Source organism: Natrix helvetica, assembly GCF_964273705.1.
Source record: "Natrix helvetica genome assembly, chromosome: 16".
Classification (NCBI taxonomy): domain Eukaryota; kingdom Metazoa; phylum Chordata; class Lepidosauria; order Squamata; family Natricidae; genus Natrix; species Natrix helvetica.
The window spans coordinates 10,379,331-10,398,938 of NC_138563.1; the positions used below are offsets into that span (position 1 = coordinate 10,379,331).

Below are 19,608 nucleotides of genomic sequence, written 5' to 3' on the forward strand. Positions count from 1 at the left end.
GAATGACTTTCCCAAGGAGTGGGAGAGGTAAGAGGAAAGACAATTGTAGACGCAGAAGCAGCAGTGGCAGCTGCATCAGCACGGTCATTGCCTTCCTGGATGATGCCAGGAAAAGGTTGATGACTTCTAATGTGAGAAACATGAAATGGATTTGATCTAGTATTGATAAAAGATTGTAAAGCTAAAAATAATGACATCAAAGAAGATTCAATAGAGGGAGATAAATAAGACATGTAGACGGAAGAAATAACTTGGAAAACATACAAACTGTCTACTATAAGATTAAAGGGTTGATGTTGAAAGTGTTGAAAGGCCAATAAGGAAGCAGCTAATTCAGACCGTTGAGCAGAAGTTTGTTCAGATTTGGTTTTAATTATCCATTCACCTTCCTGTTGCCAAGTGCATGCACCAAACTGCTTGCTGCCATCAGCAAAGACAGTGACTGCATTAGCAAGGGGAACAGGTGAGTAGGGGGAGGACCACTGAAAAGGTACAGAGTTCAAGAGAGATAGTCGAGGGTCAGGGGGAGCATGACAAGACACTTTACCAGGCCAATCCGCAAGAGCAAACTGTAGGTGGTCACAAGTGGAAAATAAAGATTCCCAAGTAACAAGAGAGCAAGGAACAAACAACACAACAGGCTCGAAGCCCATGAGGGCTTTTGAGCGATTTCTAGATTTTATTATTAAATGGGCAAACTGAGAAGATTTCTGAGTGATAGAGGTTCGAGGAGTGTGAGATAAATGTATCCATTCTAAAATAAAAAGTTTTGGAGGAGAAAAAACCTGAACAAGGGCAGCAGTGGGAATGACAGGGGTGTTGATGATTAAGATTGATAAAGGGATATTTTCTTGCATCCTATCTACCCATTTTGTTGATAAGGCTTCATTAACTAATTTTATAACAGCATGATCGTATTCTGCCCCATACATCCCTACGACCCATCCGCTCGCACAGAGAGGGACTTCTCCAGGTGCCGTCCACCAGACAGTGCCGAGGGGCGGCGCCTAGGAGCAGAGCCTTCTCTGTGGCGGGCCCAGCCCTGTGGAATGACCTCCCTCCGGATATTAGGACAACCACTGACCTCCGCTCCTTCCGTATAAAGCTCAAGACCCACCTATTCCAAATAGCTGGCCTGGCTCAACCATAACTTCTTAACGCTCCTGATGGGTTTTTTAATTTGGTAATTTTATTTAATGGGATTTTAAATTGTGTTTTTAATTGTCTTCACTTATTAGTCTACCTCCTCCATGCACATGTATATGTCTTTGTTTCTTATGTATGTATGTTGTCTTTATATGTATTTTATTTGTTTTGATTGTACGCCGCCCCGAGTCCTTCGGGAGAGGGTTGCGGCTAATCAAATAAAATTATTATTATTATTATTATTATTATTATTATTATTATTATTATTATTATTATTATTATTATTATTATTATTATGATGTTCTTGAGTTAAACCTATTCTATCAGAAGGATGTTTTCCTAAAGTTAGTGCAGAAAAAAGAGGAGACAATTGATGAGTAGTAAGGTTTAAATAAGGATGGGTCCAGTTAATGGAACCCAAATATTGTTGCAACTGCAAAAGAGTAGGATTATCAGGAAGTTTTAAAAAGGGAAGGACAGGAACAGATTGAGAGGCAAGGACCTTGTGTCCTAAATAAGAAAAAGGGTATGAAGTTTGAATTTTATCAGGGGCAATATGCAAACCTCCTTGTTGTAATATGGTTTGCAGTGTGGGAAAGGTTTTGAGGACAGTCCCTTTGGGGCCAGGGGCTGCTACTAAGATATCATCCATATAATGGTAAACTAAAAATTGAGGAAATGCCTTTCGATACGGTTGTAAAATTTGGGAAACATAATATTGACACATGGTAGGTGAGTTTAGCATTCCTTGGGGCAAGACTTTCCATTGATATCTGGAAGTAGGTTTAGAATTGTTGAGTTCAGGGACAGTAAAAGCAAAAAGATGTTTGTCCGCAGGATGTAAAGGAATAGAGAAGAAACAGTCTTTTAAATCAATAATCATTAAGTCATAATCTTGAGGGATAAGGTTAGGATTGGGTAGGCCACACTGGAGGGCTCCCATGGGTTGTAAAACGTGGTTAATGAGGCGTAAATCATGAAGGAGATGCCAATGGCCTGATTTCTTTTTAATGACAAAAACAGGTGAATTATATGGGCTAACAGATGTTTCAATGTGGCCTTTTTCTAATTGTTGAGCAACTAATTCTTTTAAAGCTTGTAGTTTTTCTATAGGTAGTGGCCACTGGTCTACCCAAACAGGGGTAGTAGTCTTCAATTGCAATTGAAGTACAAATTGTTGAGGGTTCATTGTAATGTGAGTTTGCCTTTAAGTTGTGACATTAAATCTCTCCCCCACAAGTTGACGTGAAAAGGCAAAATGACAGGCTTAATGTGGGCGGTGATGGTACTGGAGTCTGAAGTGACAGCAAGCCAATCCTTACTAATGCGAGCTGACCGAGATCCACCTACCCCTCTGACGGCCGGGGCGGAGTCAGTGGGCCAATGGGAGGGCCACTCAGCAGACCGGATTACTGACACGTCAGCTCCAGTGTCTAAAATACCAAAAAAGGAACACCCATTGAGGTGAAATTCAGCAGTAGGGCGAAAGTGCCCCACAGTTTGTTCTAAGGCCAACGCCTGAGAAGATGAATCCAGAGCAATCATAGTGGCTACAACATCTCCCTTTTTTATAGTAACTGGAGAGTTGACTATGATTGCCAAGGCTAAGTCAGAGAGAGAGTCAGAGGAGCGCAAAAAAGGAGAAGCAAGCACCCCCTGAGCAGTAAGATCAAGATTAGGCATAACGATGACAGGCAGAGATGGAGGCAGTTGGATAGAAGTTTGCGGAGAAATAAAAAGAAAATCAACTTTTCCAGGAATTACATAGTCAATTGTATCATTAGCAACCATAGGGTATGACTGTGACCAAACTTTAGAATGTTCAATTTCAGCCTTTGGGGCGGGGCTAGCTGTAGGCCCCTCAACTAGTTTCCCGACTGTTGCTGGTTTTGAAATGATGGGCTTTTGGGCTAATTTTGATGTGGCTGAGGCTGGTTGGTGGAGCGACACTGATTTGCCCAGTGAAAACCCTTTTTACATTTAGGGCAAACAGTGGAAGGTCTGGCCATGGTTGGGGAGGAATAGCGATTAGCGCCACCTCCTGGTGCTTTGCATTGATTTTTAAAATGTCCTGGTTTACCACAGTTAAAGCAATTTCCCATAGGGCGCGAAAGTGGGAGCGCCTCAGAAGCAGAGGAAGAAGAAGACGGAGCTAAAGACGTGGTTATGGCAGAAGCTAAAGCAGCCATTTTATGACTTGTAGTACCCACAATGCGGCAAGCCTGTAAAAGATCCGCTAAAACAGTACCAGGCTTATTGGCAATGGGTTGAAGCACCTTTTGACAGTCAGGATTTGCATTTTCAAAAGCCAATTTCATCATTAATTCATTTCGAGCCTCCACATTGTCAATTTGTCGTTCTAAAGCCAATTGAAGACGACTAATAAAAGACGCATAATCTTCATTTGGGTTTTGCATAATTTTTGAGAATGTTTGTAGGGGAACACCTTGGTTGTCATCTACCTTTCTAAAGGCAGCGAAAGCAGCGTCCTTAATTATTGGGAATGCTGCTCTGTCAGACAAAATCTGTTGTGCAATGGTTTCACGAGTGCCAGTCCCCATTAAATCATCTAAAAGTACGTTTTGAGGAAGGCCAGTAGTGACAGCAATGGCAATTTGTTTTCCATATTCTGAATTCCAAATAACATATTGAGAGGGAGTTAAAATCATTCCGAAAAGAGATTGCCAGTCAGCTAAAAGCATTTCAGCAGTAGCCGAGGAAAGTGAAGTAAGCAAGCCAAGAACATAGCGAGAATGAAGACCATAATCTTTGACAGCGGCTTTAATGTCTTTAATATTTTTATAGTTGACATGATGGTGGACAGGTTGGACAGCTGCTCCGGCAGCAGCCCCCTGTGGAACTGCCCAACTTACTGGAAACAGAGCAGAGGTCTCAAGGTCTTCAGGGCCGATTTGACCCTCCCGTCTAGCCTGATGGAGAGCTTGGACTATAGCTCCTCCTTGAGTTTGTAAAGGAGGAATTGGAGCAGTCGCTCTAGGATGGCTTAAGGTAGAGAGCGAAGCCTTTTCTTTTTGAATTTCATCGTACGGGGGAGGTACGACACCTACTGGCTTAGAAGGTGAATTAGGATCATATTTATGATGAACAACTAAACATTCCATAATTATGCGCCAATTAATCACTATTTGAATAGGTGCTCTAGGAGATTGATGCAAATATTCCCCCAATTTGATCCATGTAGAGATTTTTAAAGTCCCTTTCTCAGGGTAAAATGGAAATTTTTGCCAAATGTAAGTTAACAAATTCCTAATCTCCCTTTTTTTTATTCGTGGTAATTTTTTACCACTTTGAGAGGCGATCTTAGAAGTAGCATCGATTAATTCCCCCAATTCCTTCAAATGACCTATTTGAGGTTGGGAAAACTTCCTACCCATACTTACGAGATCCAGTCGTCTTTCAGACGGACGATTTGCGCGGCTTTCCTCAGCGATAAGGATGGGCAGTTCGATCTAACGGCTTCTTCGCAAAGAAATCACGTCGGGGTCACCAGAATGCAGCGTCGCCAGCTGCATTAGGGTGGGCTCATTCATGGGATGAAATAAGAGAATGACAGCTAGGTTTCCTCGAGATGATATGAGCCCAGAATGTGTTCTGGAGCCTGCTTTTATTAAGCCAGAAGGCATTCAAAAAAGTTTCCGTTATACAGCGTGTGATTACATGATTGGTTACCTGCTTGTTGCAGGGCAAAACTAAGCAGGTTAGCATACAGCTATATAATTGGTTAAAGCTTTCTATAGGATGTGGTTTTTTCTCTCATGTCCGGAGTTCTCTGGACAGGCTCTGTGGTTAGCATTTCTTGCATAAACAGCAGCTGTTGAAGCATAGCAAAGGATGTGGTATTCAATGTCGTCAGGTTGACTTTTCATTTAATGCGAAGCAAAGTTATTTGACCATTGCAAAAGATCCCGACAGGCGATGGGAACCTCCGTCCTTTCCCGTCCATTGCAGCCGCTTTGCGAATCCCCCATCACCGCCAACCCTCTTTAATTTCGCTAAGCCGGGCGAAGTGGAGGGAGCGGCGGGGCTTGGCTCTGGTCTTCTCCCTCCGCCCCCCCCCCATTCAGGCAGGGGGATGCCGAGACGCCCTCCTGGGGCAGGAGCCTTGCCCCCATCCGGGATCTCCCCCAGGCAAGGTGGGTTGGGAGGTCTGGGGGGGGCAGCCAGGTGAGCGAAAGCCGAAGGGGCCACAGAGGTTTCCGCCCTTTTAATGTCCTCCTTTTGCACTAAAGACCTGAGCTAATCTGATGCTGGAGCCCAGTGAGGCTTAGACTGATGGAGAAAGTTCCCTTCTCAGCTGACACAATAAGAGCAAGCCAGCTGGAAGGGACCTTAGAGGTCTTCTAGCCCAACCCTCTGCTCAAGCAGGAGATCTGATCCCAAAGGTGCTTTTTCAGGAGGCAACTGGATTTTCTTTGCTTTCACTTCTCACCCAAGAAATGTCCTCCGTTAATAGAACAGAACAGAAGGGAATTCTTCTCGGCTCTACCCCAAACCTAGTGCCTGAGTTTGGAGAGTAAGAGATGATTGAAAATGGTCAAGCAACAATGAAAAGTAAGAGAGAAAGAGGCAGGTGGAGGCGGCCTTCTGGGACTGGGACTCTCCCCCTCCATCCAGGGTCCATCCCTAGGCAAGGTGGGGAGAGGAGGTATTGGGGGGGCACCCAAGCAGGTGGGAGGGCAAATGCATATTTTCGCCCTTGGAATTCATCTCTGCTCAATTGGCTGCAAATGGAGGGAAGATTTCCCAGAGTCCAGGAGCTCTTCGGACACCAACCGACCTCTTGGAGGGCATCTTCCCTCGGACAACTGGCAGTTAAGCCTGCATGAATGAGCTCATCAAGCCACCAGAATTCCCTATCCAGAATGCTTTAAGATGGGAGGACTTCAACTCCCAGGATTCCCCATCCAGAATGCTTTAAGGTGGCTGGACTTCAACTCCCAGGATTCCCCATCCAGAATGCTTTAAGATGGCTGGACTTCAACTCCCAGGATTCCCCATTCTGAATGCTTTAAGATAGGTGGACTTCAAATCCCAGGATTCCCTATCTGGAATGCTTTAAGATGGGTGGACTCAGTGGTGAAATCTCATTTTTTTCCACACTGGTTCTGTGGGCGTGGCTTGGTGGTGGCGGGTCAAGTGACTGAGTAGGCGTGGCCAACTTTTTTCCTCTCTTTAAAACATTTTTTCCTTTGTTGGCCGAATCTCTTCAGAGCATTGGATGTTTCCTTCAAAAAGGAAGACAATCTTCCTGTCACCACAAACCTCCGGGATTTATTTTATTTTATTTTTGTCGAATGTATTAGCCACCCATCTTACCCCAGGGTAACTCTGGCTATTTTTAGCCTTGGGGGCAGAGAAAGGAGAACTCAGGTGCCCGAAGTAGCTTTCCCTGGATCAAAGGAAGGCTTGTGTAGAGTTGTAGAAGTGAATAAATGGGACATTTGGCCTGGAGCTGCCTGCCAATATTTGGATTTCACCTCCCATCATCCCAAAGTTGATTCATGATGTTGGTGGAATGGGTCAGGAAGGAGGCCCACGGGTGGGGCACAACTCCCACCCACACGTCACACGAGGCAGGTTGGTAATCAAGGAAGGAGCAGAAGGTTGGAGGTTTTCACAGCTTTGGGGTGAAGACTCCTGCCTTGGTCAATGGGGTGGACTAGAAGAGCTCTGAGGAACCTTCCATCTCTACAATTCTGTGAACTTGGGCAGGATGTGGGGTGGGGAGTGAACTAGCCCTACAATTCTGTGATTCTAGGAGCTTGAGCAGGGGGATGGACTGGAAGACCTCCAAGGTCCCTTCCAGCCCTACAATTCTGATTCCAACTCACTGGTTTAGGAATTTCTTCTGATTGAGCTTCTGCTCCAGGTGTGAAACCCCGAGGACAAAGCCGATCCTTTCACAGTCCTCAGCTTACGACCATTTATGTAACAACTGTTCACTGTTATGGCAGCACTAAAAAAAACCTTATGACTAATATTGTGCTTTTTTGAATTCTTTCCTTCTTTATTCCTTCCCCTCTTTTCTATTCTTTTGTCAACCTGTGCTTATTTTAATGCAAAATTATGTGGTGTTTTTTTCAAGAGACTCCACTGACAATCTCTGCCAAATAGTTTCAGTAGCCTGTCAGGTTGAAGCTGGAGGACTGCCCTTCCCTTTCTTTGGGGCTGCCCTTGAAGATTGCTCCAATGGGCGAGAGATGAGTGTGTATCTGTGTGTTGGTGAACAGGAGCCACTTAAGTCGTGTAAGACCAATTCTAGGCACACTGTGTTGATTTCCAGGTTCTTTCTGGGTGAAAATGAGGGGGGGAGACTCTGATTTGCAGATCTTTATTGCAGAAAGTCCTCCTTTAGGGATCATTTAATGATTGGATTTCTTGGTTTTGCTCTTGAGTTTTCCACAGTCAACAAAGTCACAAACATAATATTTCTTTTCTAACCTCTTTTAGCTTTGCCCCTTTTTCAGATTTCTCCTTTACGCTTTCCAAGAAATTATGGCCAGTGAACATTATACATTTGTACTTTATTTCTGCGCAGCACGTTAAAGAATTATTATTCAAGTACATATACATAAATATCGTAATGGAGCTTGCCATCAAGGTCATAACACGGGACGGTCGTAAACAGGGTCGGTCACGTGACCAACCAGAACGTTATTGGGACATAGACTGCAGCTAGTTCAGAATGCGGCCGCGCGGGTTATCATGGGAGGATCAAGATACTCCCACATAACACCATTCCTGCGCGAGCTGCACTGGCTGCCTGTGGTTTTTCGGGTGCATTTCAAGGTGTTGGTTACTATCTTCAAAGCGCTCCATGGCATGGGACCTAGTTACCTGCGGGACCGCATCTCACCTCATACATCCCTACGACCTATCCGCTCTCACAGGGAGGGACTCCTCCAGGTGCCATCCGCCAAGCAGTGCCAGCGGGTGACGCCTAGTAGAGCCGTCTCTGTGATGGGCCCAACCCTCTGGAATGACCTCCCTCCCGATATTAGAATTACCAATGACCTCCGCTCCTTCCGACAGAAGCTCAAGACTCACCTGTTCCGACTAGCTGGCTTAGCTGATTGACAGTTCCATCTTCCACCTCCTGGCAAACATTTTATTGGGGAATTTTTAAGGGTATTTTAATATTTGTATTTTAACTAAGAATTGTACAGTATATTTTTTACCTCCTTCGTCTACGTCCACGTCTATGTCTATGTCTATGTTCATGTCTATGTATTTGTATATGGTTTTAACATGACTGTACACCGCCCCGATTCCTGCCTAGGAAAGGGTGCGGTCTAGAAATAAAAGTTATTATTATTATTATTTTAAAGGGCTTTGCTGATGGGTCCCCAGCCAAGGGGGCAGTTTTAGACAGAGCCACGCAGGGCCACGTTTCCCACCTTAGAAAGTGTATTTGTGATTCATGAAGCCCCAAAGTAGAAGCGGTTTGACTTTGCTTCTTCCAGGAAGAGTGGAGATCTCTTTGTGGTCTCCTGTCCCTTCCACAGCCAATTGGGCCCATTTTAGTTAGAATCCACTTGGCAGCTGCCACTCACGGGCCACGCTTGGCATGGAATGACCATTCCCAGGATCCCCAACCGCCGTTTGTGGAAAACAGGCCACTGCAGCCCCTGAGCATGTACAGAGTTTATTTGCGCCCCCCCCCGTTCCCACCCCGCCTTCTCCGGCCCCCGTTTGGTCGTAGCCAGAGTTTGTCCGGAGCTGGGGGGCCTTGGGGTCTCCTCGGTTGCAGGGTTGGGGGTCCCCGCAGGGGATCCGGTCCAGGGGATCCAGTCCAGAGGACCCACCCAAGCAGAGCAACTGCATGAGCCTCTCCAGCTCCTCCTCCAGGGGGGCCCAGAGCTCCCCACGCGGCTGGTCTCCCCCCTGCTCAGCTCTAAAGTGAGGAGGGGTCCTTCCCACCCCCCGCAGGAAAGAAATGGGGAGGGGGGATGCGCTTCTTCCCAGCTGGTCCTCGATCCCCCCTGAAGATCCCCTGAGTTCCAGTGGATCCCCAGGTCCCTCCTGGGCTCCCTTGTCCCCCAACGGCCCCCTCCCCGGGATCCCCTCTGGCTGAGCTCCCTCCCTTCTGGGGATCCCTCCGGCGCTTTGGCTGCCAGCAGAGCAGCGCTTCTCCTCCTGGGGGTGGTGGGGCCTTTGCACAGGGGTCGCCCGGGACCCCCGGAGTCCTGAGAGCCTGCAGAGGCCCCCAGCCCCGATGGGCTCAAAGACCCGGGCAGGGAAGGCGGCGGAGAAGCCGGGAAAGGGAGGGGACGGGCCCGGGCAAAGCTCAGCCGCCCGCCGCCCCTGCCAGGAGCCTCCCGCGGCCAAAGGAGCCGCCCGAAGGGAAGGAGCGGCTGGGGGGCCCCGGGCGGCCGAAGGGGAGGGGCTCCCGCAGCTCCGCTCGCCCAAGACGCCCGAGCGCCCGAAGTCCGAACGCCCCTCCGTGTGCGCGTGCGCGTGCGTCACTGTGCGCGGGGTGGGTGGGGGGGAGGAGGAGCCGGGATGGAGGGAGGCGCGCGCAGCGCACAGGACGCCGGGAAAGCAATTCCCTCCGACCGGCGGAGGTGGATAGGCGGGGCTACGGAAAACGAGAGGTACCGTTTCTGAGGCCTAAAACCAGGCGGGGAAAATGAAGTAAAAGAAAGGAACGTGGCGACGAAGGGAAGGCTAGGGCCCAATTTTACGGTTGGGGGGGGGGGGGTCACCGCCACATGAGGAGCCGTGTGGAACCGCGTGAGGAAGGTTGAGAACCGCCGTTCTAGCGGATCCCTTTCTCTCCTCTGGGGGGGGGGGGGGACGTCGAGGAGGCGGGGCCTGGAGAGGAAGAGGCGGGGCTTCGTTGGAAGGCGGGGCTGGAAAATCGAGTGCCTTCACTTTCGGAATCAGAGAGCTGGCGGAAGGAGCGGTTCCCTTCGGAGAGGGAGAAACCGGAAGTAAGTAGAGGCTGCTGGGACGGAGTGGCAGCTTGGATGGGTCTCTTTCGGGTCCTCGTGAGGGGAGGCCTCGGCCTGGGCCTCTCCTGCGGTGAGGGGGATGCAGCCGTGACACGCCTCTCTTTCTCCCCTGCAGGAGGACGGAGGAGCCCGACGAGGGAAGGAAGGAAGCGCCGCTCCAGAGGAGGAGGAGAGCGGGACCCGCGGAGCAGCCCCAGGAGACGCCGGGGAAAGGCTGGGAGGCTCCGGAGCTGCAGGAGGGATGAGCCCAGGGGGACCCCGGGAAAGGCGGCTGCCTGGAGGGCGATGCGGGGAGGAGGAAACGGGCGGAGACCCCGAGACCGGCCTGGAGGGCGGAGGGTCCTTCGGAAGACCCCGGAATCCCCAAAGGATCCAGGAGGAAGAAGAGAAATATCAGTGCCCGGAATGTGAAAAATTCTTCAAGAGAAATGAGAATCTTCGAAAGCATCTAATGGTCCATTCAGTAGAAAAACCTCATAAATGTCTGGAATGTGGAAAGAGCTTCAGTCAGAGGAGCAGACTTTATACACATCAAAGGATCCATACAGGAGAAAAGCCTCATAAATGCCTGGAGTGTGGAAAGAGCTTCAGTCAGAGGGGCAACCTTTATACACATCAAAGGATCCACACAGGAGAAAAACCTCATAAATGCCTGGAGTGTGGAAAGAGCTTCAGTCAGAGGAGCAACCTTTATACACATCAAAGGATCCACACAGGAGAAAAACCTCATAAATGCCTGGAGTGTGGAAAGAGCTTCAGACAGAGGAGCAACCTTTATACACATCAAAGGATTCACAGAGAAAAACCTCATAAATGCCTGGAGTGTGGAAAGAGCTTCAGTCAGAGGGGCAGCCTTTATACACATCAAAGGATCCACACAGGAGAAAAACCTCATAAATGCCTGGAGTGTGGAAAGAGCTTCAGTCGGAGGAGCAAACTTTATGCACATCAAAGGATGCACACAGGAGAAAAACCTCATAAATGCCTGGAGTGTGGAAAGAGCTTCAGTGAGAGTAGCACCCTTTATAGACATCAAAGGATGCACACAGGAGAAAAACCTCATAAATGCCTGGAGTGTGGAAAGAGCTTCAGTCAGAGGGGCAACCTTCATACACATCAAAGGATGCACACAGAAGAAAAACCTCATAAATGCCTGAAGTGTGGAAAGAGCTTCAGTCGGAGGAGTGACCTTTATGCACATCAAAAGATCCACACAGGAGAAAAACCTCATAAATGCCTGGAGTGTGGAAAGAGCTTCAGTAACAGGAGCACCCTTTATAGACATCAAAGGATCCACACAGGAGAAAAACCTCATAAATGTCTGGAGTGTGGAAAGAGCTTCAGTCAGAGGAGCAACCTTGATGCACATCAAAGCATCCACACAGGAGAAAAACCTCATAAATGCCTGGAGTGTGGAAAGAGCTTCAGTCGGAGGAGCATCCTTTATGCACATCAAAGGATCCACACAGGAGAAAAACCTCATAAATGTCTGGAGTGTGGAAAGAACTTCAGTCAGAGGAGCAGCCTTTATGCACATCAAAGGATCCACACAGGAGAAAAACCTCATAAATGCCTGGAGTGTGGAAAGAGCTTCAGTCGGAGGAGCAGCCTTTATGCACATCAAAGGATCCACACAGGAGAATAACCTCATAAATGTCTGGAGTGTGGAAAGAACTTCAGTCACAGGGGCAATCTTTTTTTTTAATATATTTTTATTGTTTTTACATTTAAAACAATGCAATGCCGCGGAGTCAGGGTGGTCATATATTCACATTATATACAGCTAGTTTCAACCATTAACAGTTATTCTCTTTAATACATTGTCTGTCCTTCTGTTCGATCACCATATATACATTTGTTCCAATCTTGTCATCTTAACTTATACCAGTCATAAAATCTATTCCATACCTCAAAATATTCTGATTCCCCTTTATTTTTAAGTTCCAAAGTGAGCCTATCTGCTTCTGCACAGGCCAACACTTTTCTGATTATATCTAGCTCTGATGGTGTATTTTCTTTTTTCCAATGCTGTGCATAGGTTATGCGCGCTGCAGTCAGTATATGTATAATTAGATAGAGTGTATCTTTCTTAAACCCCTCCGGTATTATGCCTAGGAGAAAAGTTTCTGGTTTAAACATAATTTGTTCTCCCACCATTTGTTCTAACCATGATTGGATCATTTTCCAATATTTTTTTGCTTCATTGCACGTCCACCACATATCATAGGAAGTGCCTGGTGTTTTTTTACACTTCCAACAATTTGGGGCCAGATTTTTGAACATTTTAGAAAGCCGTGCTGGCGGGAGATGCCATCTGTAGAACATCTTGTAAAGGTTTTCTTTATACGCCAATGTTAATTTCTGATTGATTATCCAAAGTTTTTCCCACCTAGCCAATTCCACATTGTAACCGAAATTTTTCGCCCAGGCGACCATGGTTTCTTTGACATGTTCTTCCTCTAGTTTATATTCCAACAAAAATCTATACAGCACTTTGATCAGTCTATTTTCTGTCTGTATCAACAGTTTATCTAATATTGTGTAGTCTTTGGCAATACCTTCGTTCTTCCTATCCTGTACATACCTTGATTGTATCTGTAAATAAGACCACCATTCTACTTGTATTCCTTGTGATTTCAATTCTGATCTAGTTTTGATCTCCCCCTGCCTGTTCAATAGCTCTTTATATGTGACTATATTTTCCATGTTAATTAAATTTGGGTGTATGTATGCTTCCATCGTAGATAGCCAAATAGGTATTTTGGTATAGTGGTCATGTTTAATTTTATTCCATATTATTAACAGAGATTGTCTAACATAATGTCTACTAAAATATATGTGTGCAGATCCTTTTTCTTACCAGAGGAAGGCATGCCAGCCTGCTTGGAGGTCATGACCTTCCAGTTTGAGTAACCTTTTATTTCTCAGCATTATCCATTCCCTTAGCCATTTTAGTATGGCCGCAGCGTAATAGAGTTCCCAATCAGGTACGCCAAATCCTCCCTTTTCCTTAGTGTCTTGCATAGCCTTAAGTGTCAGGCCTGTAATTCTGTTCCTTTTAGGATCTTTGGCCTGCCACATAATTAAAACATATATATTATGCTGTTTCATTGGTATAGTAGTTGGGAGGAGGGAATAGAAAGGAGTAGGATTGTGGAATGTATTGTTATGGATTTCTTAGAAGCTCAAGGTCGTCTTTTGTCTCCGCACCTCGACACCTGGCCGGAAGAAGAAGGGTGTACATGCTAGCGTGGAAGATGAAGATTGGACCATGTGATGAATTATGGGGTGTGGGGATAGATGATGAACTTTTAACTTGGGAAATTCACCGGATGTACCTTAGAGTTGAAATTTCAACAGCATAATGCCAACATGCCTGTCTTATTAAATTGGAGTTTTAAGGACTACTTTGCCTTGGACAATGATTTAATTCTGCATGATATTTGGAACGCTGACATTATTTCAACTCTCCCTTAAAAAAATTTTCTTTCATTGGGGTACTGAATCCCAGCTCTGACCCAACCCTGGGCAGGACGAAATTTCAGTGAAGATGGAGGAAGGAAAGAATGCAGCAGAGAAAGCTAAGGATGATGGATCGCTTATTTTTGTCGAAACCATCTATGCACCTTCTAAAGAAATAGTTCAACAGGCAGAGGCGAAGCAAAGGGAGCTTCAGCAGGGCGCCCGGCGAAAGGAACCGAAACCAAGATTTCCCTCACAGACGGAGTTTGATCTGCGGGAGGAAGTTTCGGGATTTATTGCTTCTCAGGAATGCCTGCTGGAAGGAGGGGGGCCCCCCAAGGGAACTCTGACAGACGGCTGGAGCATGGGGAGAAGAGCAAATGAATGGAGATCTCAGTCGCTATCACGCAGCCAGTCTTTGATGGGCCTTCCGGACCAATTCCGACGCCTAAATGTGAGTGAACAAAAACCCCTGGGGCCCCCAGAACCACCCGGGTGGAGCCTAGCAAAGCCCACATTATCCTTTCCCAGCAGAGAAACTGCTGCGCAGTGGAGCGGAGACCTTGGGTCTTTCCACACAGCCATCAGCGAATCAGCACCCCCCCCCCTCCTGGAGGAAAAAAAAATTGGGAAGTAAAACTTAACCAGCCGAAAGGGGCCTGGAACACTTTCACCTCCCCCCCTCTGCAAAGCGATGGCTCTGGACCCATCAATCAAGCCAATTCAGGTTGGGCTTTCTTCCCGGGTCATGGATGGGCTCAATGCCAGTGGACGCCTGCCCCTTCCCAACCAATGGCGCCACCCCAAATAGCTGCTCAGAGGCAGAGCCAGGGAATGGGACCACCACAGGGCCCAGCCCCCCCCCCAATGCCTCAGCAGGCTTTTGCCCAACCGATGGGTGTGGCCCCACAAAGAAGCTTACCACCCCAAGCAGCAGGCCAACAGGTTGCTCCGGTTCAACCACCAGCACCCCCTCCTCCCAACTACTGATCCAAGAAATAGCAGAGGGGATGAATGAAGGAGAGGCAGCACAATGGATAGCGGAACTCCATGAAGAAGCAGCTCCTGAGTTAGATGACATAACGGGGTTCATCCAACTGATGCGGGCCCGATTTTACGATGTGGCCCAACAGGTAGATGCTGAAGACCAGATCCAGGAATTACGACAGGGGGGTCGGCCGGTCAAAGAATTAGTTTGGGAATTCTGGAGAATAGCTGGAAGACTACGTTACTGGCCAGAGAGACTATTGGTCTATACGTTCAAAAAGGCCTTAGATCCCAAACTGAAACAAGCTTGTGCCGTAAGGGGGACCCCAGATCGTATCCAAGAATGGTACACCACTGCAATCATACTGGACCACGAGATTAACACCTATCCAAAGCCTGGTACCAGAACCCCTGAAAAAAAACCGTTAGCCCACCGAACGCAGAGGCAGCAAACTGAAAAGCTCCCGCCAACCCCTCGTTCCTGGGGCCCCAAAATAAAGTGCTACCGTTGTGGTCAGCTTGGCCACCGGGCATCTACATGCTGGGCTCCAGCCCCAGTTCCACAACCACGCCAACCACCTGCCAGCACAGTCAAGAAAACCCCCAGAAAACCACCAGAAAAAAGTCGTCTGGCACAACAGCCAGCAGGGGCAGAGAGCGGAGCCACTGAAAACGCCCGGGACACTTCAGAGGAGGAAGAGGAAGGAAACCCAGAAGACGACCCAATGGTGAGTGCACCTATCCGCCCCTTCCAAATAAAAGCCAAACTCCAAATACCGAAAAGGGGGGTAGAAGGGGAAGTTGGGGTGATTATAGATACCGGCTGCACCCGATGCTTAATCAGCATGTCAATAGTGGAGCAATTAGGTATACGCACCAGACCCCTGAAACAACCCATTCCGTTTGAGCAAGTGGATGGAACCCTAATTGGGGGAGCTCCGGCTACAAAGATCACTGAGTTAGTAAAACTGGTGATAGGCCGCCACTATGAGTTCCTCAGATTCATCGTGGCCCCTGGAATGCAGGAGTCAGTTATCCTAGGGCTTGCATGGTTGGACAAGTGGGAACCTACCATAAAGTGGGAGGATGGCGTTAGAAAGGTGACTATTGGACTTGGGCCGTTACCACCAGTGGAACCAAAGGGCCACCCAGGAACATTGGAACCTAACAGCCCAACCCATCCAGAACCTGCAGCAACCGCAGCAGACACTAAACTTCCGGGAATCCAACGAGTCCCAAAGATCTATTGGGATCTGGCGGAGGTGTTCAGTGAGGAAGACGGAAACTACCTTCCACCTCACCGCGCCACAGATTGTGCCATAGAGTTCAAACCTGGGGTAACCTTACCAAAGCCCAAAATGTACTCTATGACGCCTAAAGAGATGATAGAATTGAGGAAGTACATCGACACCAATTTGAAAAGAGGGTTTATTGAACCAGCAAAATCAAAAGTAGCGGCCCCAGTGCTCTTCAGGGAAAAGAAAGATGGGGGGGTTCGCCTCTGTGTGGACTTACGAGCTTTGAATGCGGTATGCGAAAAGAATACCTATCCCCTCCCTCTCATGAAAGATATGTTGAACCACTTGGCTAAGGGCAAGATTTTCACCAAGCTGGATTTGAGAGAGGCGTATTACCGTATACGAATCCGGAAAGGGGATGAGTGGAAGACCGCTTTTAATACTCCCTTAGGCAGCTTCCAATATAAAGTCATGCCTTTCGGACTACAAGGAGCACCCGCAGTATTCATGCAGTACATAAATGAAGTGCTACATGACCACCTGTACCGCGGAGTACTCGTTTATTTAGATGACATCTTGATCTTCTCTGAGACCATGGAAGAACATGTGAAACTGGTACGGCAAGTCCTGAAAAAACTTCTAGCTGCCAAACTTTATGCAAAATTGTCAAAGTGTGAATTCCATAAGACCTCGCTAGATTATCTGGGATATCGTATCTCCAATGAAGGAGTAGAAATGGACCCAGAAAAAGTGAAAGCGGTGTTAGATTGGAAACCTCCAAGCACTCGCAAACAATTACAAAGCTTCCTTGGATTTGCAAACTTTTATAGGCAGTTTATTCCAACCTTTGCTGAAATTGCCCTACCATTGACTGACCTATTAAGAACGGGGCCTTCCCCTACTAAACCAAAAGCAAACCAACCATTAAGATGGACAATTGACTGTCAAAAGGCTTTTGAGAAATTAAAACGGCTCTTTGCCCAAGAACCCATATTGCAACACCCCAATCCAGAGCGACCTTTCATAATCCAAACGGATGCCAGTGATGTCGCGATAGCCGCGGTGCTACTACAAAAGAATAAGGAAGGCCACCTCTTACCATGCGCTTACATCTCCAAAAAACTCACCACTACGGAAAGAAGGTGGCCCATTTGGGAGAAGGAGGCATTCGCGATCAGGTGGAGCATGCTCACCTGGAGGCATCTCCTGGAAGGGGGGGATATACCGTTCGAGGTATGGACTGATCATAAAAACCTCGAAACTCTCCTTGCCCATCGAAAGTTATCCCCCAAACAGGTCCGTTGGGCCCAATATTTCCAAAGGTTCAAATTTGAAATTAAACACATCCCCGCAGGGAAGAACTTGTTAGCAGATGCACTGTCGAGAAAACCCCAGTTTGACAGTAAGAAGGAAGAAATTTTCCATCCCATCATATCTTCTTCTCACCAAAAGGCAGCTCAAGTCACCAGTCGAAGCCAAGATAAACTGAGAACCGAACTGAAAGCAGCCCTCCAGACAGACCCATGGTTCAACAACAACAAAGACATCCTAACGATTAATGATGGCGTAGCCTGGAAGGGATCCAAACTGTACGTCCCTGCAGAAATGAGATTGCAAGTGCTACAGCGGAGTCATGATGCGAAACTAGGAGGTCATTTCGGATTCCTGAAAACTCTCCACCTCGCTAGACGTCAATTTTGGTGGCCAAAGATGAGGTCGGAGGTGGAAGATTATGTAAAAAGCTGTGCTACTTGTGCAACAATGAAAACCCGTCCGGGAAAGCCCCCTGGACTACTACAACAAGTGGCCAACCCTAGCCGACCATGGGAAGAGATAGCAATGGACTTCATTGTCGAACTTCCAGATAGCAGTGGTAATAAAGTAATCTGGACAGTTATTGATTTGTTTTCCAAGCAAGCACACTTTATCGCTTGTTCAAGCCTACCATCCGCAAAGAAATTAGCGAAAATGTTTGTGAAACACATTTATCGCCTACATGGAGTTCCAAAAAGGATCATTTCAGATCGCGGAGTTCAATTCACCGCCAAGTTCTGGAGAGAATTCCTAAAATCGATCGGGTCCACGCAGGGACTCAGCTCAGCATTTCATCCCAGCACAAATGGGGCAGCAGAGAGGGCCAATGCGATGGTGGAACAGTACATCCGGTGTTATGTGGACTATCAGCAAGACAATTGGTCGGACTTGCTACCTTTCGCTGAAGTAGCATATAATAATACGGTTCACAGCAGTACCGGATTAACTCCTTTCCAGATTACCAGTGGCATGGAATTCGTTCCCATGCCTGAACTACCTAAGGAACCTCCCTCATCCATGTCCCTGAATGAATGGCTGGAGGCACTAAAGAAGGGATGGGAGAATACCAAAAAGGCGCTAACAGATGCGGCAGAAGCATACAAGAAGCAAGCTGATAAACATCGTTCCCTACAACCCCCCTTTCGAGTGGGGGACAAAGTTTTTTTGTCTACTAAATACATAAGATTAAAGATGCCTAGTAAGAAATTAGGTCCAAAATTTCTAGGTCCTTTCCCAATAGAAAAGATAATTAACCCAGTTACAGTTCGACTCAGCCTACCTAGACTCTTAGGGAAAATTTACCCGGTATTCCATTGTAGCTTATTGAAGCCGGTAAGGGAGTCTAGCACGAGACCATCCACCCAAACTCCACCTCCTCCCGTAGTGGTAGAAGGGGAAACACATTATGAAGTGAAAAAAATATTAGATTCCAGGCTGTATAGAGGTCGTTTACAATATTTAGTGCATTGGAAGGGATACCCTTTGTCAGAAGCTACGTGGGTGAAAAGTTGGGATCTGAAAGCAGATAAATTAGTGAAGCAATTCCATGAGAAATTCCCTGATAAGCCAAAGGGTCCCCCTGGGGGAGGAAGAGGTGGTTAAATTTTGATAGTTAACATTTATGTTATTCTCTTTTCAGGAAACGTTTTTCTCTTGAGGAGAGGCCGCCTGTCAGGCCTGTAATTCTGTTCCTTTTAGGATCTTTGGCCTGCCACATAATTAAAACATATATATTATGCTGTTTCATTGGTATAGTAGTTGGGAGGAGGGAATAGAAAGGAGTAGGATTGTGGAATGTATTGTTATGGATTTCTTAGAAGCTCAAGGTCGTCTTTTGTCTCCGCACCTCGACACCTGGCCGGAAGAAGAAGGGTGTACATGCTAGCGTGGAAGATGAAGATTGGACCATGTGATGAATTATGGGGTGTGGGGATAGATGATGAACTTTTAACTTGGGAAATTCACCGGATGTACCTTAGAGTTGAAATTTCAACAGCATAATGCCAACATGCCTGTCTTATTAAATTGGAGTTTTAAGGACTACTTTGCCTTGGACAATGATTTAATTCTGCATGATATTTGGAACGCTGACATTAAGTTTTATTCTTGGTTTTCTTCCCTGCCAGATAAATTTCGAAGCCAATTGATTCAAATCTTTGAAGACACCTTTTTCTAATTTAATGGGTATATTCTGAAATAGGAAAAGAAATTTTGGTAATATATTCATTTTTATAACTGCAATCCTGCCCATCAGGGACAGTTGTAGGTTTTTCCATCTTTCTAGATCCTTCTTAGTTTTATTAATCAGATTGGTATAATTGTCTTCTTTGATGGTCACACACCTCGCAGATAAATCTATACCAAGATATTTAACTTTTTTGACAATTTGGATACCCAATTTCTTCGTTAACTCCTCTTTTGCTTTTGATTTCATATTTTTAGTCAGCATTTTGGTCTTTGTCATATTTATCTTTAGACCCGCTATT

At 46.7% G+C, this 19,608-nt stretch overlaps 1 protein-coding gene across 1 annotated transcript; it reads left to right on the plus strand.

Annotated features, from left to right (window-relative positions):
* Positions 1 to 9,382: 9,382 nt before the first annotated feature.
* Positions 9,383 to 13,140, plus strand: LOC309399809 (uncharacterized protein; the record flags this gene model as incomplete). The annotated part of the gene is made up of 3 exons (XM_081967921.1): positions 9,383 to 9,643; positions 9,930 to 10,100; positions 10,237 to 13,140. 3 exons carry the CDS (start codon positions 9,383 to 9,385, stop codon positions 11,764 to 11,766), a joined length of 1,962 nt encoding a protein of 653 aa, XP_081824047.1. The 3' UTR covers positions 11,767 to 13,140.
* Positions 13,141 to 19,608: the final 6,468 nt, after the last annotated feature.